Source organism: Opisthocomus hoazin, chromosome 5 (genome assembly GCF_030867145.1).
Source record: "Opisthocomus hoazin isolate bOpiHoa1 chromosome 5, bOpiHoa1.hap1, whole genome shotgun sequence".
Lineage (NCBI taxonomy): Eukaryota > Metazoa > Chordata > Aves > Opisthocomiformes > Opisthocomidae > Opisthocomus > Opisthocomus hoazin.
In genome coordinates, this window is record NC_134418.1 from 2,900,878 (window position 1) to 2,926,818 (window position 25,941).

The 25,941-nt window shown below is 46.0% G+C and overlaps 1 protein-coding gene across 1 annotated transcript in view; it reads right to left on the reverse strand.

Moving 5' to 3' along the window:
• The window catches only part of ATRN (attractin), a 187,386-nt gene that overhangs the window by 122,196 nt on the left and 39,249 nt on the right, over positions 1 to 25,941 (reverse strand). Inside the window, exons 2-7 of the mRNA XM_075420254.1 lie at positions 23,984 to 24,067; positions 19,383 to 19,496; positions 9,104 to 9,232; positions 6,371 to 6,576; positions 3,891 to 4,059; positions 2,348 to 2,438 (exon numbers count right to left, since the gene is read on the reverse strand). Of these exons, the coding sequence (XP_075276369.1) occupies positions 2,348 to 2,438; positions 3,891 to 4,059; positions 6,371 to 6,576; positions 9,104 to 9,232; positions 19,383 to 19,496; positions 23,984 to 24,067 (793 nt within the window). The remainder of the gene's footprint in view (positions 1 to 2,347; positions 2,439 to 3,890; positions 4,060 to 6,370; positions 6,577 to 9,103; positions 9,233 to 19,382; positions 19,497 to 23,983; positions 24,068 to 25,941) is intronic.

The window sequence follows — 25,941 nt, forward strand, 5'->3', positions numbered from 1 at the left end:
TAGTAAAATTAAGGTTTTACATCTGAAAATTAAAGTTTATATGAAAAACGTAGCATTGTTCACCCACTGAGGAAAAGCATAAAATCAAAAGGAGCTCTGAGGATGGGACACAGCTGCAGCAGGCGTGCAAGGAATCCACTAACACAGCAACTCCCTGCAACACACCATAGAGGATGGAGCGGAGTGGAGACTCCGTGGCCCTGCTCCGTGATGATAAACCGGGAAGAAATGGTTCTCTAGAACTGATCAGCAGCTCATCTGGCACCCTGAGCCAAGAGGTTTTCAAAACCTTGCCAGAATCACAGAATCACAGAATAGTAGGGGTTGGAAGGGACCTCTGTGGGTCACCCAGTCCAACCCCCCTGCCGAAGCAGGGTCACCTACAGCAGGCTGCACAGGATCTTGTCCAGGTGAGTCTTGAATATCTCCAGAGAAGGAGACTCCACAACCTCCCTGGGCAGCCTGTTCCAGTGCTCCGTCACCCTCAGAGGGAAAATGCTATCCTTTCGTGAACTTTGCTCGTTTTAATATCATTTTAATACCAAAACACACCTCCATCCCGAAGGCTCCCCACCTCCAAGGTGCGACCACCCCTCTTCGAGTCTGCGCCCTCGAATTTTTGTAAACTAGACCTTTAAACGTGAAGCGAGAGAATTTTACACCAATCCTGATAAAAGGTGTGTATGACTACAGTCACTCAAACTCCACCTTAAATGCAGAAAGAATATAAAAATAGCCAAGGAAATGGGGGATTTTCGGAGAAGAAGATAACACTGTAGATTTTCGGAGAAGATGATCTTCGGAGGAAAAGAAGATAACACCGTGAGCAAGTCAAGGGAAACTCCACCTCAGACTGCCTCCGACAACCGGGACCGGCCGACGGGCTGAGCCTCGCTTCTCCCCCCCTCGGAACACCTTGGGTGAGATTTAGACTAAGCGCTCTTCTCAGGAATCTGAAGAAATCTCTCTAGAGAATTACTCCTTTATGTTTATAGCCAGGCTGTATTATTTCTAACTTTTTCACACATTTTATACTTAATAACATGTTTGCACATGCTTTCTTGCAGACAGTCACTATCACCAGCAATTCAAAAAACCTCTGTACCTGTTGCACAAATAAAACTGCACTGTTTCAGTAGCCAGTTGTCACAGTTTCTCACCGAACACAACAAAATGTGGCCGTGCTTGTTCATGAGCACAACTGGACTGAAGGTGCAGACTGCTATTAGTGTATCCAGAATCGTGGGAGTTTAATATACATATTCAACACGACTGGACTGGTAGTGGCAAATAGGATATCACTCAGAACTTAAACCTAGCCGCACCGAGCCTCTCACTCCGGTGAAGAGAGTTAAAACGCCAGGGGGTTTATTTTCTGCCAAATTAACGCAACAGGTTCCTCCAGGCATCTCAGTCATGAACCCACCCAAGTGCGTAGTGGAGCCGTGGTTCCCTACTGACAAGGTGGTAACCTTGGAAAGGGAAATTCTCTACTATAACTGGTGCTTTTTGGAAAATTCCTGAGAACCACTGCCCATCACTGATGGGGAACCCACTCATCGTACCCTGCTTTTGAACAGTTATTTGCAGAATGTGCATCGAGCCCTCGCAAACAAGAACTTCCATCCTTCTCAGGTTCTTCAAGTGCTCTGTCTGTGAACGGTGCTGTGTGGAGTCTTTCAAGTGTTTATAATGATCCTTTATATAGGCTTGCACTGTGATGAGCTAATTAACATTCCAAAACCAAAGGTCAGTAAAGGATTAGCTCATTTCCTTTACAAAGACTTTGCCATCCTGCTCTCACCTGGCCGGCACTCACAGCAAGGCAGGCAGGTGAGAAATGAGGTAAGAAACAGTCAAATCCACTTGCCATTTCAGATGCTGGAAGAACAGATTCATGGGTCTACTGCAAGAAGCAAAGCAGGCTCCAAAAATCCCCGATTCACCAGCTCCGCTTTGGTGCCTTGGACAACAGAGCTCATAAAAATATTTACGTGGTCTACACAAAAGACAAGTTGGCAAACCAGCTGAACTCCAGCAAAGTCCAGCTGTCAGGCATGTCTTGCAAGCACAGACAGTGAGAAGGAAATAACAGACTCACTGACCTCACTCAGCCTCAAAATCTCTGAGAAAGGGGCAAAGAAGCAACACAGAAGCAAAGGCGCTACAGACTTCCTAGGACACCAGTCCAAGGACTCCCTGGAGTACAAGTACACAGACTGGGATATCCATGGAGAAGCCTTTGAAGGAGAAAGGCTTCTCTCAGAGCAAGACTGATCAGTGGCAAGGCATGGGGGTAGAAAAGGGGGAAATCAGCGGGGAGATGAGTTGGCAGCACCGAACTTACCTTATGCAACGCCAGCGAATGGCCGTATCTCATCTCTACGGAGTTCACCGTGTTGTCCAGCGGAAGCCACTCTTCAGATATAAGATCATACCTGTAGAATAAAAATGGAATTCATTATCTCAGAAGTAGATAATAGAGTTGAGAAAAATATTGCTCATGGTTTCCAGGATTTGTGGGAAATTATTTTATTTAACAGAAGTCCCACCAGGATTTCTGCATGCACAAAGCACTCGCAGACTACATTTGGATTAAGAAATCCAGCCAAGCCTGCTCTGTTACTTCACGTCCACGTATCGATTCGCTTTACCAGGAGTTTTCTTTCCCAGGTAAAACCAAGAGCTAATGCCTTGTCTATTAAACTACAGCAACTTGCACCACATGATCCACCCTAAAGAGCAGAAAAAGTTGACACTAAGCTCAGACAAGTTCCAACTACCTGATACAAACCCCACACCTGCCAGTGTTTAAAAGCCACTTTTCAATTACGCCTCTGTCACTCAAGCATATTTTTCCTATGAACTTGAAACAAGATAAACCCTTTGCCCTGAAAATAGCCTGTGGCTTTTTAGATAAAAGAATGAACGACACTCGCCAGGATTACAGCCTTATAAGATAAAATCACCTCTGAGAAAGCGTTCAATGAAGCCACGGGGTATCTGTTGAAAAATCAGGCTTGACTTTGAAAGAGTAAATTGTGGATGTAATCAGCAACTATTCTATAACTGAGTGTGCATTTTCAGCTCTTCTTTAACTTGCCCCATAAGAATTATTACCTCTGGACATGAGTGCAGAACACACAGCTTAGGTCCGTGCAAGCGAGGTGTGCAGGTATCCCTGGAAAACATCCAGCTTCTGCCTAGATCTGCCCAAGTTCTATCACAGAATCACAGAATAGTAGGGGTTGGAAGGGACCTCTGTGGGTCATCTAGTCCAACCCTCCTGCCGAAGCAGGGTCAAGCTCAAGAGGAAGCCTGAAATGTTTGTTGTCTTTTTTTTTTGTAATCAGGAATTTCCATGAGGTACACAATTATTATTTGCTATTTGAGTTATGTTAAATCTCCTCAACTAATTGCATAAACGCCGTCACCCTACCTGCCACTCCCTGTTTGGTATCCCATCCACTACGCATAAACATCCACGGAAATCAGTATGTATTCATTAAGGAGCCAAACACTCTGAAATCACATGGACATAAGGAAGGGCTAAAAACACTGAAGCAAAACTACCCTCTCTGAATACGAGGCCAGATTTAATTTAGAAGCTAACCTAGAAAGATATAGCGAACAGTTAAATGTTGTCAGAAGCAGATGAATCAAAAATTCACTGAACATCAGGAATCTTGTGCTTTTTCTCTTCCAAAATTAGCACCCCTTAGCAGTGTTTTCCTACATCTCAGACATGAGTCTAAGTTTTTTTTTACTGCTGTTTTCCCCTGGAGATGGAGCGTAGGCCAGAGCACAGCATGTCGAATGGCATTTTCTAAAAATAATTCTCAAATCTAGGTTCCTCTACTTTGAACTTTATTATCTAGGTTTATACTCACGCTAAAACCTTCTGAGAGTCAGAATGATTGAAGACGTAGCCTCCAACAATCCACATTTTGTTGTCGTGGATTACGGTTTTGTGAGACGCTCTAGGAAGTTTCGGAAGCGAGTATTCCTCCCGGGTCCAGAACGACTGGTTTGCAGGAACGGGAATCGAACAGCCAGGACCTGGGAAAGTAAGGTTTAAAAATTCAGTCATTTTTTGCCAAGCCTGTATTTCAGCTAGAGGTCAGTACCCTTCACCACAGGGGACAAAGCCAGTGTGTGCCCAGGTAACAGGTGGAAGCTGCGATCCTCATTTCCTTGCCCACAGCAGCAATCTGGGATGGACCTGGTGTGCAATCTCCCAACCGTAACCACACATTTCAAATTCAAAATTTGTATTCAGAAATAAAAAGCAGTTCCAGACCAGACGAACTGGTGATGCAGCAAAGCAGACACTCTGCTCTGTTCTCTCCCGCTGTGATTATGGGGGGGGCATGGTGCAGACCCCTTCCCACTCCACACTAGGAGGGTATCTTCCAGCACTTCTCCTGCTGCCATGTGCCCATAGAAGCCCCAACATACCCCAAGAAACCTTCAGGAATCATAGAATCATTAAGGTTGGAACAGACCTCTAAGATCATCAAGTCCAAACGTCAACCCAACACCACCATGCCTTCAAAACCATGTGCTCAAGTGCCATACCTACACGGTTTTTAACACCTCCATGGACGGTGACACCACTTTCCTGGCCAGCCTGTTTCAACGCTTCACAACTCTTTCAGGAATGAAATTTTTCCTCATATCCAATCTAAACGTCTCCCGATGCAACTTGAGGCCATGTGCTTTTAATAATGCCTTTCCATCTCTTGGCACCTTCATGACACTGCCGGGTGGGTGATGGTGTATCCCGCTGGTGGGACGGGGCCTCATCATGGCAGGATCTCTGTTCCTGCTGTGCTGGTATGAGTGCAGTTCTTGGAAGGAGATGTTTCTCAATGGTGATGAAGGGGGTGCAGGACGCTCGTTCCTCCTGTGTCTGCCTCAGCTGTGCCTCCAGTTCTTGGAGCCACTTGTCTGTGCAGGCTCATGAAGATCTGCTCAGCAGCAAGCTGCAAAAACCCAAGGGTCTACAGCTATCTTTCCCTCTTTTAATTTCTCCTTCTCAGCAATATATTTTTGAGAATTGTACACTTACTATTTTTACCTATATTTCTGCTTCTCTTAAACCAACTTTTGCCCTGCCAGGCTTCCGTTCACAGCTCCCCATGGCGTGGCAGAAGAGGAGCAGCAAGCGGCAAGGTCTCAGTAAAGTCAAAAGCCGCATGGATGCACTCCCTTCTTCTCAGTGACAGCCATCCACACGCACAGGGTTACTACAACAGCGAGCACAGAAGCTGCTGAAGGGGCTCAAGCCTTGGAGAGGGAACAGGTTTGTCAGGACAGCCTTTGGACAGTCATAAAAGCAAGTCACTGTGTAACACAGTTCTGGTCTTGACTATAAGGGTCGAAAACTCGGCTTGTTCTTGCCGAGTTTCTGCCAGCAGTAATCTCCAGTTCAGGCAAGCAGACTGGAATCTGGTTTATCACCGTTGGAAAACTCCTGGTTTCTGAGGTAGTGTGATCATTTTCAGATGTAAAAAAGCTTCGGAGTAAGACAGACAAGAGCAGCTCGCATCTCGTTCTGCTACGGTTTGGTTTGGGAATTTGGTTGTGGTTTGGGATTTTTTTTTTTTTCCCTTACTCACTCACCTACTACAGGAATGAGACAGGGGAAAAACAAGGGGTAGGCTAAAAGTTGATCAAACATGAGCCCACCTTTGCTCTCAGTGCAGAAGCAGACTCCAGATAAGCACGAGGAGGCACTGCACCACATACAGGGACATGGTCTCCCTGCCCTGAAGTAGGTTATGTGTGGCTGGCTTCACACCCGAGAGGCAGACGCGCTCACCTCGGTACCGGGTGCGTCCTCCTTAGGATGCTCATTCTGGATTTTTCCACCGTGCCTAACACACTGTCCGGGTTTGCGGCGTAGCTGAGTGGTGGCAGCGGGTGCTGGTGGCATTTCACATGAGACTAATTCTTCCACATCAGTCTATCTTTGCAAAAGAAACATCTGTGTTTGGTCCGAACTGTTGCTAAGACTGAGGCGGTCGACCAGCGGAGCTGGACACCAGAACAAGGCATTTTGTGTGTTCGAACAGGTTAACTACTGCCGCCAGGCTCGACTTTGTTTTAGGTGCACACTAACGAGGTTTAAAGTACAACAGGTTGGTACTGCTTTGTAGGGTAGCACAGTTGCTTTAAAAAGAATTTTTTACCAAAGATCTTTTGATACGAAAAGGTAGATGGCAGCATCAGACGCTCTGTTCCTACTCAAAATGCTAATCCTTGCCAAGCAGAACATTCTCAAATACTCGCAATTAAACCGCAAAAGCCATAAATAGAAAAGGCAACCTCTTACCAAGAGCTTCTCCATATCAATCAGGAGGCTTACCTTGCCAGCCTGCAGAGCACAAACACGCCTTGGTATCGTTCGGGTTGCAGTGCCCTCTCTCGGGTGCCCCGCAGTCATCGGTGCAGTAGGGAACGTCACAAGCTTCCCCCTTCCAGTATTTGGCACATTCACATTCCAGAGCACCGCTGCTGTTGTTGAGCCTGCACTCTCCTCGGCCGGAGCAATTATTGGGACACATATTGAAACTGCCAACGTCAGGGGGAGAAGGTTCGTCAGTAATGAAACAGATTCCCCAGCTGCACCTCTTATTAAGGAATACAAGAGCGACGCTGAACCCAAAGTCAATACAGCTGTGTGTCACCACACAGACCAACAGAGAGCCGCTCACCTGGAGCGCGATGCGATGGACCTGCTGAGATTTGTTCTCTGCCCATCGTCTCCAGAGCTGCCTCGCTTCATGAGTTCAGCTTACAACTCCTCCGAAATATTATCAATGTGATTTCTAGCCACTTGTAATGCAAATGAATTGCCTTAAAACGCCCAACACTAAGTGAAGAATTTAATCAGCGCTTCAGGCTTTTGTGGTGTCTGTGCAATTTAGACTTAAACTACTCACAATTACGAGCTATTCTGGGATCTGCTTACCAAGGGAACACACTTGAGATAAGCCCAAGCCAAAGATGGGCCTGTTTTGAATCACTTCTGATTTTATAATATCTGCTGTCTAGCTGAGGCAAAACCAGACATATCCTTGGTGAAGATCCAAACTCAGAGACCCTATTCGTTTCCAAACACCAGTTTTTGCGGGCGTTATCAACCAGTATAACTCACAGATGGGGATTACTACCCCATACTCTCACTGTCATGCGACAGCAGGAGTCACTGGCTCCAAGACCATCATTTCACAAGTGTTTGTCCAGTATCTATGTCTAATAGTAACTATAAACACTGTTAAACTGAAAAAGAAATAGATACACCCTTCCATCTACTCTCTGCAAAAACGTTAGGAGGAAACCTAACGATAGAAGACACAGAAACAAAACACAAAACCGCACTCAAAAATTGTTCAAAACGATCAAGAAAGCGAGGAGTTAAGGAAATATTAAGATACCTCAAAGCAACTTAAAAAAGGCAGGTTATTCTGTAAGAGAATGTCTCGGCCGTGTCGCGATAGCGCAATGCCGACAGCTGGCTGTAGATGGTGTCGTGGTTTATGGCATCAGCCAGGCTTTGAACACACTTCAGCTGCTGTGCATCAAGGAATTTTGCAAAGGCTCCTGTTTCCTTCTAGAGATTTCAAGGGGGGCTGGATGCCCCGCATTTTTCAAAGAATCCACTGTATATTTAAAGTGCCTAGTAAGGATAAAAGTACCAAGACTGGTGTTCAAAAAAACTAAGCACCTCGTTTTAAGAAAAACTTTCAATTTTTGCAATAAGTCAGTTGTGACCAAGAGTTTTTGGAAAGAGGCGAGAACTTCTGCAAGTTACATCCAAATTAAAAACTCCCAGTGCAGCACAAACATAATTTGTATCTGTAGCAGGAAAAAACTCAAAGCCTGTGATCCCCACCACATGCAAGAATTGCCATCTCTGCCAGGACGTCCACACTGAGATCATCTACTTCAGAACAAAACCTTTCCAAAAGCAGCTGACGCATTAGGGAGCACCCTAGAATTATTTTTAAAAAGCTTACCAATGAGGACTAAATATACTTTAGCAAACAGAAAGCACCCATCTATAATATTTCAAATACAAACCAATGAACTAACATAACCATTCCAGCCTATAAAGCCAAAACAGCATGTGAGGAGTTGGAAGGGACCTCTGGCGATCACCCAGCCCAACCCTCTGCCCAAGCAGGGTCACCCAGAGCAGGCTGCACAGCACCGCGGCCAGGCGGGGCTGGAATATCTCCAGAGAAGGAGACTCCACAGCCTCCCTGGGCAGCCTGGGCCAGGGCTCCGTCACCCTCAGAGGGAAGAAGTTCTTCCTCATGTTCAGACGGAACTTCCCATGCTTCAGTTTGTGCCCGTTGCCCCTTGTCCTGTCGCTGGGCACCACTGGAAAGAGTCTGGCCCCGTCCTCCTGACCCCCCACCCTGCACATATTTAGAGGCATTTTGAAGGTCCCCTCGCAGCCTTCTCTTCTCCAGGCTGAACAAGCCCAGCTCCCTCAGCCTCTCCTCGTAGCAGAGATGCTCCAGTCCCCTCCTCATCCTCGTAGCCCTCCGCTGGACTCTCTCCAGTAGCTCCTCATCTTTCTTGAACTGGGGAGCCCAGAACTGGACACAACACTACAGATGGAGCCTTTCAATCCAAAGACTGAGTAAGAAAGAGCATTCCAAAGCAAAGTGCTTGAGGATCCTCAACAGCAGGTACAGTCCCGTACCCCAAGGGAAATGTGTGTGCTTATGCAAACGCGTGTTTGGGCAGAACTCTCTCTGTAGAACGTATAAGAGCACACACATGCACAAAATACATCAGTTCTGGTTGACTGAGTATGATCAAATAAGTCTAGTAACACAAAATAAATAATAAGATGTCTTTATGAGTAAACGTTTGCCCACGCCTACAATTGACAACTGAAGTTAATGCTGAGCACATTACAGTTATTAGCCGTCGCAAGGGTATAATAAAGATAAAAATCTAAACTCCAGTATCTACTCATAATTACATGCTTCAATGGCAATTGCTTATTTCAAGACAAAACTCAGAAAAGAGGAAACCTCCTTCTGCTCAGCCGACGACATCACTTGGGAGTGGTACTACTTACTTGTATGTGATGTTGAACCCTGTTAAATTATAGGCAGCATCACTGAAGAAATGCAGAAGAGCATATCCAGAAGTAGCAACAACTTCTGGTACCGTCTCATTGCTGTCTTTCTCAGGGACAATCAGACCACTGGAAAACAAAAAAAAAATAACAATCTTAGAAGTGAAATAAAAGGCAGCAAAGCAACAATAGCAAACGTGTCAGTATTAACCACACAATTGAAACTCCAGGTATTTCTGTGCATCTATTTGAAGTATAAGGAATTTGTGTAAAGTAATGATCATTTTCATAGCACAGAGTTATCGGATTGGGTTTTTTCAGCAGAACTCCTCAGATATTCAAAAGAAAATGTTTTGACACTGTGAGTACGCATACTCCACCAACCCTCAAACCAACCCCGTTCTCAAAGGTGTAAGAACCCTCAAGTGCCTCTCAAAGACAAAACCACATTCTTCAGGGACCAGCTCGTCAAGCCCTCTTGTTTGGCTTAATTATCTGCATTACACTGACCACATTACTGACCAGGGCGTGCAGACAAATTCGGATACTGAGGCTCTCGAGAGTAGCATTACTGCTGTCCTCAATATGCACAACTTTGGTCTACAAGAAGAAATGGCTGCAGAAAGGAACGCAAATAGAAAACCCTGCAGTAATCAACTCGGCTCTTCTGAAAGAGAAATGTACAGTAAAAGTGTTTAACCTCAGGAAACCTGAAGCTCTCTAGAATTCCAGCTATTATTATCAAAAATCACCTTTTCCTCCCTTACTACTCTGCTACGATTTCAACAGGACCCACTCCTAAAGCAAGGCGGCACGTTTGAAAACAGAACTTCGTGTGTCCCGAAAGCACAAAACCTGCTGCACACCAAGCCAAACCCGAGGTCTGCGGAGCCCAGCGTTTCCTCCTGACTATGGGCTACAGCAAATGCTTGGGAAAGACTGCGACAAATCAAGCGAGTACGGAGCACTTTGGTGATGTGTTATCCAGCCTGCAGAAACCCACAGTCCAGGCGCTTTCATCTGGAGAACGCACCCAAGTCAGCACGTTAAAATATACCATTCATCTACAGTTCTATCTAATCCCTTTCTCAGCCATTTCATAGAATCTTAGAATGGTTGGAAGGGACCTTGAAGATCACCTGGTTCCAACCCCCCTGCCATGCGCAGGGACATCTTCCACCAGACCAGGTTGCTCAGAGCTCTGTCCAACCTGGCCTTGAACCCTGCCAGGGAGGGGGCAGCCACAGCTTCTCTTTTCACCTGGAAAATCTGCAGCAGGAAGGTCAACAATTCACCTCTAGAGACAGGACTTGTTCCTCGCTTTGTATCTGCTGCTTGAACATCCACCACTGCCTCTCAGTCTCCTCCTCCATGAGAAAAGTGCCATCACCCTTACTCACCATCCTCCTGCTATCCACTCTTTCATGAGGTTCCATCCAACTTATCACTTTCATGTTTGTTGTCTTTTCTGTCCTGAAAAGCCATCACGGTGACTATTCCCACCTCACTCCTCGCTTCACACTTCTGCTCACCTCTGGCTGTTTCTCCGTACCCCGATAGGTTCTGCCAGATCCTCCAGCCTTTTGGTTTTCCAGGGGCGGTGGAAAGAAGGGAGGATGGTGGGCAGGACTGTTTACACGATTTGAGCTGGGACACAGTGTAGATTTATATCATGATCTGCCAAAATACCTGGAGTAAGCTGAAAAGGAGACTAAATGTCTCCTGAATAGAGTAACTACTACTGCTTTACCCACTGCACAAAATAGCTTGTATCTGAAAGGGAATGTTTATTCCTCTTTTAACAGAAGTCTGACAACAACAAAAGAAAGAAGTCAATTCCTCCCTCATACAAAAGACGTAAGAGCCTGCACAAATTTGAAGTCTATTGAAATTATTTTCTTAAAAGCCTATATCTAAGCAAAGCACATTATTTACCACCACCTATTGACAGTCAGCTGTTATTTTCCTGTAAAGAACCATCCTTCCCCCGGCCTCAGTGCTATTTTCAAAGGCAAAGTTGAAGCTTTTGGGAAAGCAGAGACCCCAAAGCGCAGAGCGGAGCGTGTCGGGCAGGGAACCGAGGGCAGCTCCGGGGCTGCGGGCAGCCAGCACCGCCGCAGAGCCCCGCGGCTCTCCCGGGAAAGCAGCCGAGCCTGGTTTCATGCCCTGCGACTTCTGACTATCCAAGGGCACCATCGACTAAAAAGCAACGATGAAAAGAATTTTTCCCCCTGAAAAGAACTTACTTTGCCTCTTTTCAGAGCTGTTCTGAACAGAAAGCAAATGGATTTGAAGGCAGTTCCCTAGGACAGGGTAAATGAGTTTCTACACCCGAGTAAAACGCTCACAGCTATCCACAGCAACCCGCTCACATCGCCTGTAAAGCAATTTTTTGTGACCTGAATTTTTCTGTCCCCACGATACAATCCAACGGTGTGCCCAGAGGATAACACAGACACCCAGTGAACCTTTGGAGAAGCTTTTGCTATAGATGCTGGGGGTGTTCACACCAAGAGTAACACACGAGAACACGGTACCTACGGCGGGATAAATCTGCAAGCTGTACAACAGCCCCTCCTGCACAACAAGTCTTACTGTGGACAGAAAGACATCCTTCGCTTTGCCAACATGCCATAAAAAACGCAGTAACCTGATCCTGTGTTTTGGCCAAACAACCCCAGCACATTTGCCGTGATGTAGCTCGATAAATACTTCCTTGTGAGAAAGCCAATCGTTTTTTTCTCTTCCAGATCGCACGGATATGGGATTAGCAGGGAAAATGCACTGCCTTTCTCCCCATGTGCAAGAGGTGCCTGTTTCATTCTAATATTTGAGACTTCGGATCTAGTCTCTCCCAAAACACCACTTCCTAAAACATCAAAGAACAAAAAGCCTAATAAAGTTCTTGCAATTTGGTTCATAGTTTTCCTTCGTAATGCAAACTGCAGGACGGTACAGCTCCGGCACAGGAAAAGCGACACCGGAGTACAATTCAGGGTAAGGCAAACTACTGCTCAGGGAGAAACAAAAATTCTTTTGTTCTGGTTTATTCTTCGTCAGTCTTATTCTTGCAGCACGTAGCACTGATATTACAGGGCAACCTAAGGCCCTGGAGAGGGGAGAATAATGGCAGCAAAGAATCAAATTACAGAGTGAAAAGCGGTAGTGAGGGAAGACAAAAATGTCCCCCCAGTAACCCTTCCTAATGAAAGGACTAGCTCAGGAGAAGCTCAACACGAGCCGGCAATGTGCGCTGGCAGCCCAGAAAGCCACCCGTGTCCTGGGCTGCATCAAGAGCAGCATGGCCAGCAGGGCAAGGGGGTGGATTCTGCCCCTTGACTCTGCTCTCCTCAGACCCCACCTGGAGTCCTGCGTCCAGCTCTGGAGCCCCCAACATAAGAAGGACATGGATGGGTTGGAGCAGGGCCAGAGGAGGCCACGAAGATGATCCGAGGGCTGGAGCACCTCTCCTACGAGGACAGGCTGAGGGAGCTGGGGCTGTTCAGCCTGGAGAAGAGAAGGCTCCGGGGGGACCTTAGAGCAGCTGCCAGTACCTGGAGGGGCCGACAGGAAGGATGGAGAGGGGCTTTTCACAAGGGTGTGCAGTGACAGGACAAGGGGGAATAGCTCTAAACTAAAAGAGGGCAGATTTAGATGAGATATTAGGAAGAAATTCTTCACCAGGAGAGTGGTGAAACCCTGGCCCAGGTTGCCCAGAGAAGCTGTGGCTGCCCCCTCCCTGGCAGTGTTCAAGGCCAGGTTGGATGGAGTTCTGAGCAACCTGGGCTGGTGGAAGATGTCCCTGCTCATGGCAGGGGGGTTGGAACCAGATGATCTTTAAGGTCCCTTCCAACCCTTACCATTCTACGATTTCATGATTCTTTGATTTGTTTTCTCTTCGAAATCTTGATTTTGAGATTGGTTTGGGAGGAATGCCAGTACGTCCATAGCGGATGGTCTCACCACATCTCCCACTTGCTCCTCTCTTTCTATCTCTTTCTGATGACTCGTGCGTAAAGATACTACAGGGGTCGTTATCCCACCTATGCAAGTGTAAAACAGCCTGATAAAACTTCACAGACAGACTATAATTTCATTGGGAGAAAGCCATGAAAACAACACAGCGATAACGATCAGGTCCTTGAAAGGTCAAACCTCAAAACCCGTGAATAAATTAGTGTGCACACAGTATCATTTTGAATAAACCAGCACAAACAGAATTCACGTTATCTGCCACAAAAAAAAACCCAACAGGCAGAATCAGAATGAGAAAGGATTATGCAAAAAGCTTCCTTTAAACTACAACCCAGAACCTCTCAGAGACTCGACCCTGGCCAAGATTAGCCTATTTCACAACGCACTGCTTCCATTTCTTTTTAGAAGGCCTCAAAACATTTCGCAATCCTCACTACTCCAAAGCAAATACACCCTCCTACTCAGCTGAGCTGCCCAGTGACACTCTTTCTGAGGCACTGAAAGGCAAACTCCTGTTTTGCCCTGAAACAACTTCTATTTTCCGTGCGCTGGATTTGTCGAGTCAGTGGCAGAGTGAAGAACACCCTCCAGGAGACCCAACTTCTGCCTCGCCCCGCACGCCGCCTGCCTGGCTCTCTTCCCTACACCGCAGAAAAAGGGGAATTATTTAAAATGAATGGCACCTCCTCTACTGCTCTTCCTTGATTTGCTATGCGTGCAGCACGGCGATGGCATATTCATCATTTTCTCTTGAGACACAACCTGCCAGCGTGGCGGAGATCAAAAGCGTAAGATCCTACTGAGGAGAAAATAGTCACAGCGGAAGATGGGAGCTACAGAAGGCAAGGGAGAAAACACAGAGTACAGACCACAGAGAAGTGAAAGGATAAGGTGACACCAAAAGATTAGCAGTATATTGGATTCTCATCCTATCGAGATGCAGCAAGAAACCATTCTCTTCTCGTTTTTAAATACTTCGACCCATCTGGACACACTCGTATACAAAATTACACCGTTTCTCCCTTATTAATAAGCAGTCCGTGTGCATCACCACACTCACAACCACAAAAAGTAAAAATAAACAAAAAAAATAATAAACAAAAAAAACCCAAACCAAAAACAGAAATTACAAGAGACTAAAAATAACCCAAGGCCAAAAGATCAAAAAGGGAGGGAGGAAATAAGGAGACAATTCAAATTTATTTTCTTAAAGGAAAAATCTAAGATTCTTGTGCAGCAAGACGACTCCCAAATATGGACTTTTAGGGAAAGAAAGTCATTAAAGTGACACCAAAAAACCCCAAAGGACTCATTATTGAGAGCTGGCAACACCCCAGAGTAATTTTTATCTTGAAACCCTCCTGCCTTGCTGCAGGACCGAGCGACCCGGCGGCCGCAGCACCGGCGCAGGGCAAGCCCGCCCGCCCGCAGAGCCCTTCTCACCTGGTGCTCTTCTTCTGGAGCCGGGAGAACAAGGACAAACCATAAACATATTAAAATGTGTCTTGTGAGCCATTCAGTAATTTTTAATGGCGAGTGCGACTGCAAAAGCTGAATTTCAAGGGAACACAGACTGAGAAGCCTCAAAAAAAGAACATCTTTTTTACCATTATAGCAAAAAAGTACTCTGTACGTTAAATATTTTAATACCTAGTCCTGGACAGACAGACCACACTATTGGCCAAGATGCAAATGCCTCTTCCTCTTTTAAAACCTAAAGACTGTTGTTCTCATTCAATACCCACGATGCTCAGTACAAGATAGTTGAATTAATGAAAAAAAAACAATACATCTTTCAGTCTATCAGAAACCATTTAAGAGAAAAGAACTGAGAAACTGGAGAAACTTTCTGCTCTAAGCTTCCTTTGCAGGCTTGAATTTAACTTGGAGGATTTATCCTTTCAAAACTCTAAACCAGAAACTCTCTTTGTCCACCCCGTCAAACTGATTTGATGTTTTCGGAGGGGATTACAGGTTTAGCGAACAAAAGCAATTTTGATACAGTGCATTTACATTTCTCTTCAGAAACCTGACTTCCTACCACAAAGACGTTTTGAGTAATCAATTCTCACACACCGAAAGGATCAGTCGGCTCACGAGCACACAGAAACAAGGGAACGCCATTCAGCAGGTACATGTCTAGCGAAATCCCAAACACACTTGCTTATACTGATTTTTTTTTTTAATCAATAATTGAAAAGTTATCATGGATCCAAAGAAAACAAATAGAGCAAAATAATAACCACTTAGACAACAGGTTGCTAGAACAAAAAGTCAGCTGGACTGCTCCGTGAACTGAGTGTGTGCATGATGACCGTACTGCAACACAGTCCAGCACAGGCTCGTGATATAATATATTCCCTATCCCTTATCGCAGGAAGCAAAATAAAACCCTATTTGGGAGGTGATGGCTGATTACGTGCCGAGTGTCAGCTCCATCAGAGGAGGGGGAGAACATCGACAGGGAAAAACCTGGCTGAACACGTGAGCTAAGGTCACCCAACGCACGCTTTGAAATGAACAAAGCAACAAAACTTCAGCATTACCCAGTCCCTTCGCCTTCTTTCATAGAATCACGGCATGGTTTGGGTTGGCAGGGACCTTTAGTGGCCATCTAGTCCAACCCCCCTGCCATGAACAGGGACATCTTCAATTGCATCAGGTTGCTCAGAGCCCGTCCAACCTGGCCTTGGGCATCTCCAGGGATGGGGCATTGACCACCTCTCCGGGCAACCCTCACGCAGAGCACGGACACCCACAGTTTGCTCTCTGCCTGTACATGCCAGAGGAAAGGACCGCTTCTTCCTACAAGTCTCTCTACATAGCATCAGCTCTAGGTCGATCAGCTCCTCTGGACACTCTCGTAACGCAAATCCTACTGACTCAACACGGTTTGTACCCGTCCCAGTGTCATCAATCCTCATTAGCAACCCCCCCCCGCTGCTATTAGCTGATCGCTTGCTCTGAGCAATGTAAGACGAGTCAGGGATGAGGGGTAAGCAGGGTTTGCAGGTTAGTTCAGGAAGGGCACAGAGGACAGACAGAGCCTTTGCGTGCGTCCATGGCAGCAACACGGGTTACGATTTCTGGTAAAGAATTGAGGGAATAGAAGGAAAAAAAAAAAATAGAAGGGGGACAACCATACAATGTACAAAGAGAGGTGGAAGGAGTCAGGTTTGCTTAGCCTGGAGGAGAGACATTTGAAGATGGGGTGAAATCTAATTGCTACCTTCCACTACCTACAGAGAGGTTACAGAGGAGGCAGCACCAGACACGACGTTCACAGAAATAGGACATGAAGCAACAGACACAAGCTACAGCAGAGGAAATTCTCATTAGACATAAGGTTTTTTTGGTTTTTGTTGTTTAACTATGAGGGTGGTCAAGTGCTGGACCACCGGCCCAGAGGAACAACAAGATCTCCATCCCTGAAGAACAACAAGATCTCCATCCCTGAGAGAAATTCACAACTTGACTGGGCAAGGTCGTGAGCAAGGACCTGATCCCACTCTGAAGTTGGCCATGCTTTGAGTGAGGGATCAGAGCAGGGTGCCTCCCACCCCAACTTACCCCACGTTCTGCGCCTAGATTCAAATTTGGGTCTACAAGTGCCATATTCATCTGCAAGTAACGAAAGGAAGGTGAGCTGCTCCTATTTTCTGCGGGTGCTAGAGCTCGCGTGGAGCCACCGCAGAGAGGCCAGCTCAGCAAGTGACCATGGGGCTGCCGCTGCCACCATGACCATCCATCGCGCACCAGACAGCAACTCTTACCCCCACCGCAGAGCCACGGCCAAAGGTCTGGCACGAGAACGATTGTTTTGGAAGCGGAAAACACCCCCCGCCGACCAGCGTAAAATGAGAATAAAGGTGCAAACGCAGCTCTGGTAAATGTTTAACACAGAGCTGGGGTAAAAACACAACCGACAAAGTTCACAGGTGATGAGTGTAGTTCATCTGCTTCAGGTTTCTTCATTCCGTGCAGATGAACATGCCGGATTTCTGTTTCTTCCACGTTGTTTTACCGCGTTTTTGAAGCGGCACATTTACACAGCCTCATGTTGCCAATGATCCCAAGTATAAACTAAAGATATTTTTAACCCTGCTTAACAGAAAAATAGCTTAATGTACAGGACCAGACTGCTCTGGAGGCACCCAGACTATGAGGAATTCAGTAACCACCTTATGCAGACACTTGCACTGTGTAAATGTTTGCATTATGCAAATATTTATGGCAGTTAAAAACTGATAAAACCAATTTAAGGTTTCTCCACAGTCCAGCGCTGAGGATTTCCCAGCCCATTTTACATTCAGGGTAAACACCATATTGTGAACAAACATCAGCGAGCATCAGAAGGTCAAGAAAACAAGATCAGAGCAGCGAAGGAAGCGAAGGCTCAGGCAACGGCAGTAAAAAAGTCAGGGAGGTAGCAAAGACTGAGCTTTAGAGAAGGAGGAATTTCCAGCATTTATCAACAAACTCCCCAAGTTTACAGCGTCCAGCTGTACAAAGCTCAATCTTGCAAATCCCCTGGCACGGTGCAAAAATAGCAGAGAGTGAAATACGGTTATGGTTAACATTAAATTTTAACACAAGCCAAGCAAAGAGATAAAATATGAACACTGCTCTAGAAAAATTCTAGTGCATTTATTTTTGTATCAGAGAAAGGTATTTTTCAACAGATGCTTTTCTGCACCTCCTCCAAATTAGAAGCATCTGCTATTTCCTGAACTTGGTTTACTGAACAACATGGCTCACTACTAATGAGGATGAAATTCAAATGTCATCTAAAGAAGCAATTAAAAAAATAATTGAATTTTTTTTCCCTACCTCAAAAATGTCATTGTACGAAGCTCATGCTTGCTTGTCCTCAGGCACAGACTTCCCAGTGATTTACAGATGATTTTAAAGTCTGCACCATAATTGTTAATGCTGTGAACTACTTATAACCTCAATTTAAAAAGCCTATTAATTTTTGGAAAACACACAAGAAACTGCAGGCACAAATCACGCTCACTTCACCTTTTCAACAGCGCATTCCAAATTAGCTCAATTAGTGCAAAATGACTATGACTCAAGCTGACATTCCCTCCTCTTCCTGCGTATCAATTCAGCGCACGATACCGGGAGAGCGCTTCCAGGGTGCGCTTCCAGGTTTCTGGAGGTTTTTAGAAGGGAGATGGTTTCTTCTTCAGCTGCGGTGAGAATAACGCAGGAATTCATCTGCGTGTCCTGTTTTGACCTGGGGTTAGGCTCCAGGTTTACAGGCAGCATTCTTTCACTACAAAACCACCCCATGTTTTCAGTTGGAGACCGAAAAAAACACCCATGTGGTGTTTTTAATTTTTTTTTTATCAACTTTTTCTTCCTATGCTGATCTTCTCTCATAGAAATCACAAAGATTTTTTAGAATAAACACAAAGCATTTTTAGAACTTTGTCTCACAAACGGAAGGAAGCACAGCAGAAGGTTAATTCTGGAAATAGCTCATCAGCCACTTGGAACCAGCAGAGTCCAGAGGGAACCATTCGATTTTCCACACACAACTTGGGACTATTTTTCTCATTTCAGCTAAAAGAATAGAAAGCGTAAGGCGGAGCTTGTCACTGCAAGACTACAGTACATAAATGCACAAGTTCTATTTCGGATTCTCCATGAAATGTTGCCTGCTAACCAGCATCCACAAATCAGTCTCTCGCCACAGACAGACGAGCCAAACATCAGTCATCCATTAGGAGAACAGATATTTTTACACACGTTTTTACAAGGTTGTCCGACCCATCGTTGTTGTTTCTGAACATGTTCCAAAGAGTTCAAAAATTTGAAGTTTAAGGCACATAAGCATATACATAGCTCTACAAGACCTATCTGTCTGCAGTGCCAATTACTCGGCCTTCGCCTTCTGTCAGCACTGACACACTCTGAGTTCGACTTCAGTCATGTTCAAACCTGATAAACGGGGCAGGTTTTACTTTACAAGGAGCCTGCCTATTGAATTATCTCAAGCTCAACCAGATGACAATAATTTTTTTGTCTCAAATAATCAGGATTTGGAAATGAAAACATGCTACTTACCTGCTACGGTGTAGTAACATGATCTGTTCATTGTAAAAGCAAAACCAACTCCTTCGTTGTCTATGCTGACAATTGCACAAAATGAAATTTGCTATATGTACTGTATTGGCACCATGATATATTTAGATAACTGGAATGTATTTACACGGATAGAAGCCACATCTGGTTCAGGCTCCAAGGTACAGAAATCTCCTTGCGTACAGTTAGAGCCTTACCAAGGGGAACTTACCTAAAAGCTGCCAGTAAGGGAGCGTAAATGGAATCTCCATCGTACACATACAAGTGGTCCCAACTGCACTCTGTGGCAAAGTGATTGAATCGAAGCCTGAGGATCGTGTTCGGCCTGTAAAAAAATAATTAGAAATAAAAAATTTGTGATTAGCCACTCAACACACACGGCAAAGTCCCTCCAACAAACTCCTCTGGTGTGAAGCTCTCCTCTAACCAAGACTAAAGCTGAGGGACTTGGTGTAAGCGTAGATGCATCAAACATGCTCTGGCTTTCTTTTTAGGTCTGCACGCTCCCCTGATATTAAGCAACAGATTCTTTACGGTCAGAAAAACTGCGTCCTTAAATCTTTCCCCACCACCAACAGCAGAAATTGAAGGGCAAGCACTGCCAGCCCTCTGCTCTTTACCAGTACCGACTCCCCTAATGACAGGGCTTTGCAGGGGCAAGCATGGAAAATCCACATGGACAATACATTCACATGGGGATGTGGCACTTATGGACACAGTTCAGCGGTGGACTTGGCAGTGTTCAGCTTGCAGCTGGACTCAATGATCTTCAGGGTCTTTTCCAACCTAAATGATTCTACGATTCTCTGAAGAATCCCAGCTGCCACCATCAGGGAACTAACCAGAGCTATTTTTCTCGTTCAAGGGATTTTCTGCAGATTGATCTGATTACAATGGCCTGAGATCATTCACTTGCTCAGAAGCTGGCAGAAATCCTTCTTCTGCTCCTTTATTTCTAGTGCAGCACTGCAGGATGGCCCTCCTGAGGAAAGCCCCTCCAAAGTGGAAAGTGGAAATATGCCTTAGTAGATGCTAACTAAAGAAATTCTGGGTCTTGCTCACCACCTTCTGGGAGCTGGAGAAAACAGGTCAAGAGAATGCAGAGGAGACCCATCTTCTGCAGGACAGGAGGCCCTGGGGCTTTACCTTTTGCCAAAAGGAAGGTCTTTGATTATTACTCGGACTGCAAAGAGGCACTAACCACTGCCTCCCATCCTTCACAAATGCTAACCAGGTTGCTTGGTTTTCTTCTGGAGATGTGTTACAAAAAATACTGGGACCAGTTGAGAATGAACGAGTTGGGAGTTCTGGGAAGAGACTTGCTACCTTCCACCTGAACGCAGCGGGTCCAGCACACCCCGGTGTTAACACCACCCGTCAAGAAGCATCTACTCTGTCGACTTACTAAGCCAAGAGAAAACCACCAAGTGGCCTGATCTTCCAAGAGGTTTTAGTTACTCAGCAAGAGGATGGACAGGGTAGTTCAGACCACAGAACACATCAGCATTCTTTTCACTCCATACACAGAAGACGCCCACTAAGCCATAACCAAGTAAGGCACCTTCAGGTACCGTTCAGTTACATGGCCAAATGTGCAAGACACATCTAAAGAAAATCACACTAAAGTCACAGCGGATATCTAAATTAGGGCTCAGCTCAAGGAGGGCAAAAACACCACCAATGTCGTGATTGGGCCCTGAGATAAAAACAGAGTGAATCCATAGCAGCACTGCTTTCTCCTACCCACAGATGTAGCTGTTGAAAGGACAGATGCGATTAGGATCTCTACAACAGCATTGCCCTTGGGTTCAGATGCAATCCGTGTTCATCCTCATCAAATAAATTAATAAAATGTCAGCCTGCCACAGAGTCCATTCTTCCCACAGAAGGGGAATTCTTTAGGGATTTGTTCCACAAAAGAGTATTTTTTGATACACATGCTGATCTACTCCAGGCCTTTGCAAAAAGAGCAGCAGGTGTAACTCAAGGATAATGTCTTGCTGAAAGAAAAGGTACAAAGAGTACCCATCATTTCTAAACTGAGCCGCCTATGAAATTGTAGGGGGTTTGCTTCTATCTGAACGGTCTGACAGCTGTAGAGCAAAAAAAGAAATACTTAATCAATAAAAGCTTTAGACCAAGAACAAGAAGAAAGAGATTATCTTTGCTACAGCCAGCGACTCATTAACAGACAGCACTCATTTGCAGAATCGTCAGGCACAAGGCCACAGGTTCTGTCTGGGACGGGATCCTCAGGGTGGCCGGATCTCATCTGCCTTGTCTCAGCTCCCGGGGAAAAATGCAGAGGACGCCCAAGGATGAGGACACGGCGCAGACACCAGCCAAGAAGAGTCAGGAATGGTGCAAAGAGGAAATGAGGACAGTAGAGACCACAAGGCTTATTTTACATCACTACTCATCTAGCATCTTCAATCACACATTTGGATTGTACCTTTACTTTGCTAACATTAAAAGCCCTCCTCCACATACCAGTACGCTAGCAACAAGGTGAGGGCACTCAGCAGAACCTAACAGCTTTGCAGACGCTGTTTTCCAAGTCCAGATCTCTCTGGGAATTTCACATTCGGCAGAGAGCTTGGGTGATTTTCACAAGGGTGTGTATTTCAGCTGTTTTAATCAGCATGATTACCTCCTTTCTGTTTACCACTCTCTGACAGCAGGGTACAATCAGAAGCAGGAAAAGGACACCAACTTCAATGCCTGGCTACGAAAGGAGGAGGAACATTTTTGTACACCTCTTCACAGCACGTAAGATCCCACTTCAAACCCCACGAAGTGACAGCTCTCTAGGAAGCCTCTCGGTACTAGCAAACAAAGGCTGAGGGAGCAGTTACGATGACATTACCAGGGACTCGTGAGCAGCACTTCTGATAAAAATATGAGTCACATTATCCTTTGGAAAAAGAAGCTATGAGGGTTAAGCTGGCTGTACTGGAATTGCTGAGCCTGGTTTGTCTGTAACAGCATTCTTGCAGAACATTTTTTAATTACTTCTAATTCCAAACTGTCCACAGTTGTATTTTTATTGCCTACAAAGATTAAGAGGTGTTGCCACTTATAACATCTAGCTTTTGATCTTAACCACATTAAAGAAATGGGCTGCTTATATAGTTAATAGTGAGTGGTAGGCTCCCAGTTTCAGTGCTCTGGATGGCTCTCTGAAACAGCTTAGCCCTCACCTTTGAGTATCTTGGGAGCTTAGGCACTTAACTTACTCATCCAAAATAAATGTCTGCAGTGGATGAAGTGAATACCCATTTCCCCCACTCATCAGACCTCCCAAACATAGAGAGAAGACTAAGGAAAAGCGCACCGTGCGCTTTTAGTAGGTTCTGATCTTCCAAGATTTACACTGCCCTGGTGAGGCCCCATCTGGAGTCCTGTGTCCAGTTCTGGGCTCCCCACTTCAAGAAAGATGAGGAGCTACTGGAGAGAGTCCAGGGGAGGATGGGGAGGATGAGGAGGGGCCTGGAGCATCTCTGCTACGAGGAGAGGCTGAGGGAGCTGGGCTTGTTCAGCCTGGAGAAGAGAAGGCTGAGAGGGGACCTTCGAAATGCCTCTAAATATCTGCAGGGTGGGGGTCAGGAGGATGGAGCCAGACTCTTTTCAGTGGTGCCCAGCGACAGGACAAGGGGCAATGGGCACAAACCGAAGCCGAGGAAGCTCCAGCTGAAGATGAGGAAGAACTTCTTCCCTCTGAGGGTGATGGAGCCCTGGCCCAGGCTGCCCAGGGAGGCTGTGGAGTCTCCTTCTCTGGAGATATTCCAGCCCCGCCTGGACACGGTGCTGTGCAGCCTGCTGTGGGTGACCCTGCTTGGGCAGGGGGTTGGACTGGGTGACCCACAGAGGTCCCTTCCAACCCCCACCATGCTGGGATGCAGTGAAGATGCCAACAGACCCTAGCTCACAGGCAGCCAACGCAAGTTCGTGCTCTAAAGGGACTCGTTCCAATCCACAGACCTCCCTACTGACCGACTCAGGGACCGGCACAGAACACAACTTCACGCACCGCTGCTGACACACAGCATCGTAACCGACCATGCGGAGTTTAAGAGACTGTACACATTGATTTCACAGTTCTGGCATCAGCTTGGCACTATGCAAAATGTCTTTCAAGTCAGATGCTCTGAACTGCTGTACCATCAACCAGATGACAGTCAAAGGACATGCACTAAATAAGCTATTCCTAAAAATCTCTGCAGGAGGGATTCCTCCGATAAGCAATACACGGATCAAATACAGGAATGGTGGCAAAGCCAGGGGAAGAGGTCTGGGGGACTTCTCTCACTTCAGAAGCCCTTTGCAAAAAAAGTCAATGATCCCTCTGAAGTCCTCATGGCCTAGTGAGGGAACAAGCATCTGAAGCGCATCATTACAGAAAATGATTGTTATGAATAAGGGCTTTAATAGAGTTTGCTGTACTTTTTTTTCATACTGCCAAAAAGTTCTGTGCATAGTGAATCCCCGCATCTGAATGGCCCACTATGATAACAGTTAAATAATTCATAATTCTTTATTTATTTATACAAATGCATTTCTTTTCATTTTCCATGTGTGGTTTCAACGCAAAGGGTATTTTACACTGCAAACTCTGAATTCAGAAGTCAGTTTGGAGGGCTCAGTTGCACAAAAAACCAAAAACTTATTTACCAAGAACAACAAAGTGCTGCCCTGTCTAGTCTTAAGAACAACAAAAAAGAATTATGAGATCTAGAAAGACTCAATGCAGACAAACCTCACCTAAAAGGCACAATGAGCAACACCGACACTCCAGGTGCTTACTACACTCACCTCCCTTCAATGAGCCAGGTGCATTTGGTTTTGTATTTGTAATTTCCAGGCCCATCCGTTACATACCCAGACGGTCCAGTGAGTCTGTAAACAAAAAACAAAGACACACATTAGTCTCCAATGGGACTAAACATTCACAAAGGATTTCCTAAATATAGAAGATCCATCACTAGATTTTTATTTACTTAAGAGCCACTACAAACAACCAGGCAGTTGGGATTCTCCTGTTAAACTCTACACGCTTTCTTATGATTGTCCTTAAAGAATGACAAGTCAGAGTGATGCTTTCTCTATCAGACTGATGGTATTGTTTCAAACCAGCACCCTAGGAAAAAAAAACCTTCCTCCACAAACAAAAACTAATACACAGACTAATACCAGCCAGCCAGCAACAGGAATTCCCTAACAGAAAAGCTAAAGTTATTCCTAAATAAATTCCTAATTAGTGTGGCTAGTAGGTCGAGGGAGGTTCTCCTTCCCCTCTAGTCTACCCTGGGGAGGCCCCATCTGGAGTCCTGTGTCCAGTTCTGGGCTCCCCACTTCAAGAAAGATGGGGAGCTACTGGAGAGAGTCCAGCAGAGGGCTACGAGGATGAGGAGGGGACTGGAGCATCTCTGCTACGAGGAGAGGCTGAGGGAGCTGGGCTTGTTCAGCCTGGAGAAGAGAAGGCTGAGAGGGGACCTTCGAAATGCCTCTAAATATCTGCAGGGTGGGGGTCAGGAGGACGGGGCCAGACTCTTTCCAGTGGTGCCCAGCGACAGGACAAGGGGCAACGGGCACAAACTGAAGCCGAGGAAGTTCCAGCTGAAGATGAGGAAGAACTTCTTCCCTCTGAGGGTGACGGAGCCCTGGCCCAGGCTGCCCAAGGAGGCTGTGGAGTCTCCTTCTCTGGAGATATTCCAGCCCCGCCTGGCCGCGGTGCTGTGCAGCCTGCTCTGGGTGACCCTGCTTGGGCAGGGGGTTGGACTGGGTGACCCAGAGGGGTCCCTGCCAACCCCGAACATTCTGTGATTCTGTGATTCTGTAAATGATTTATTTAGACCAACTACATGATTCTTGCAAGAAGTTCAGATGAAGTCCACGGCACAGCCCTTTGCCCATTCTGTACTGGACTCTTCACAAAGTCCCCGATGACCTCCTGAACAGAGGACTGTTCCCCTCTAGTCCAAAGACCTTATCTCTTCATGCACCAAGCGCTGCATGCCCCAGGACAATGTCAGAGCACAGCAGTTCCAGGTATCCCCCACCCTCAGTAGCACGTTCCCATCCCTGGGTCATCCCTTCTTCCATGATCAAAGTCAAAGAGTTTAGCGGTTCCCACCACCGAGATGGTGCCAGGACTATTCTATGACCACGTCTACCCCTCGGTACCTACAAATAGGAGGTGACAATTGACAGGAGCAAAAGAAAAAGGATGTAAAAGCAGAAAGTATCAGTTGGAATCATTCCTCCCAGGACACTCAAAGAACATCAGCATTTAAAACCATTAACAATTCAAGAGGCCACTGAAAGAGAGAAGGGAACAAAGCCAGCAAAGGACTCATTTTTGTCAACATCTGCAACACATTGCACAGCGCATGTTCTAGACAACTGCACTTGTCTAGACATTGCTCGCAGGGATGTCCAACCAAGCAGCAGCAGACCAGGCTGGAGCTCGGAAGGGTTTCGATGAACAGCTCGGAACAGGTTTCAGAACTATGCTTAACCCTTTGTTGTGGTACGAAGGAAACTGATACCCATGCTCATTACTTGGAATACTCATTACTTGTAATAAGCATGAATACAGGTACTGGAAGGAGTGAGCAAAGCTGCTCAAAACCTGCTTTCACATTTCCATTACTCCTGCTTGAAGTGTGACAACCAAACACATCCAACGCAACAGGACAAGGGGCAACAGGCACAAACTGAAGCAGAGTTCTGTCTGAAGATGAGGAAGAACTTCTTCCCTCTGAGGGTGA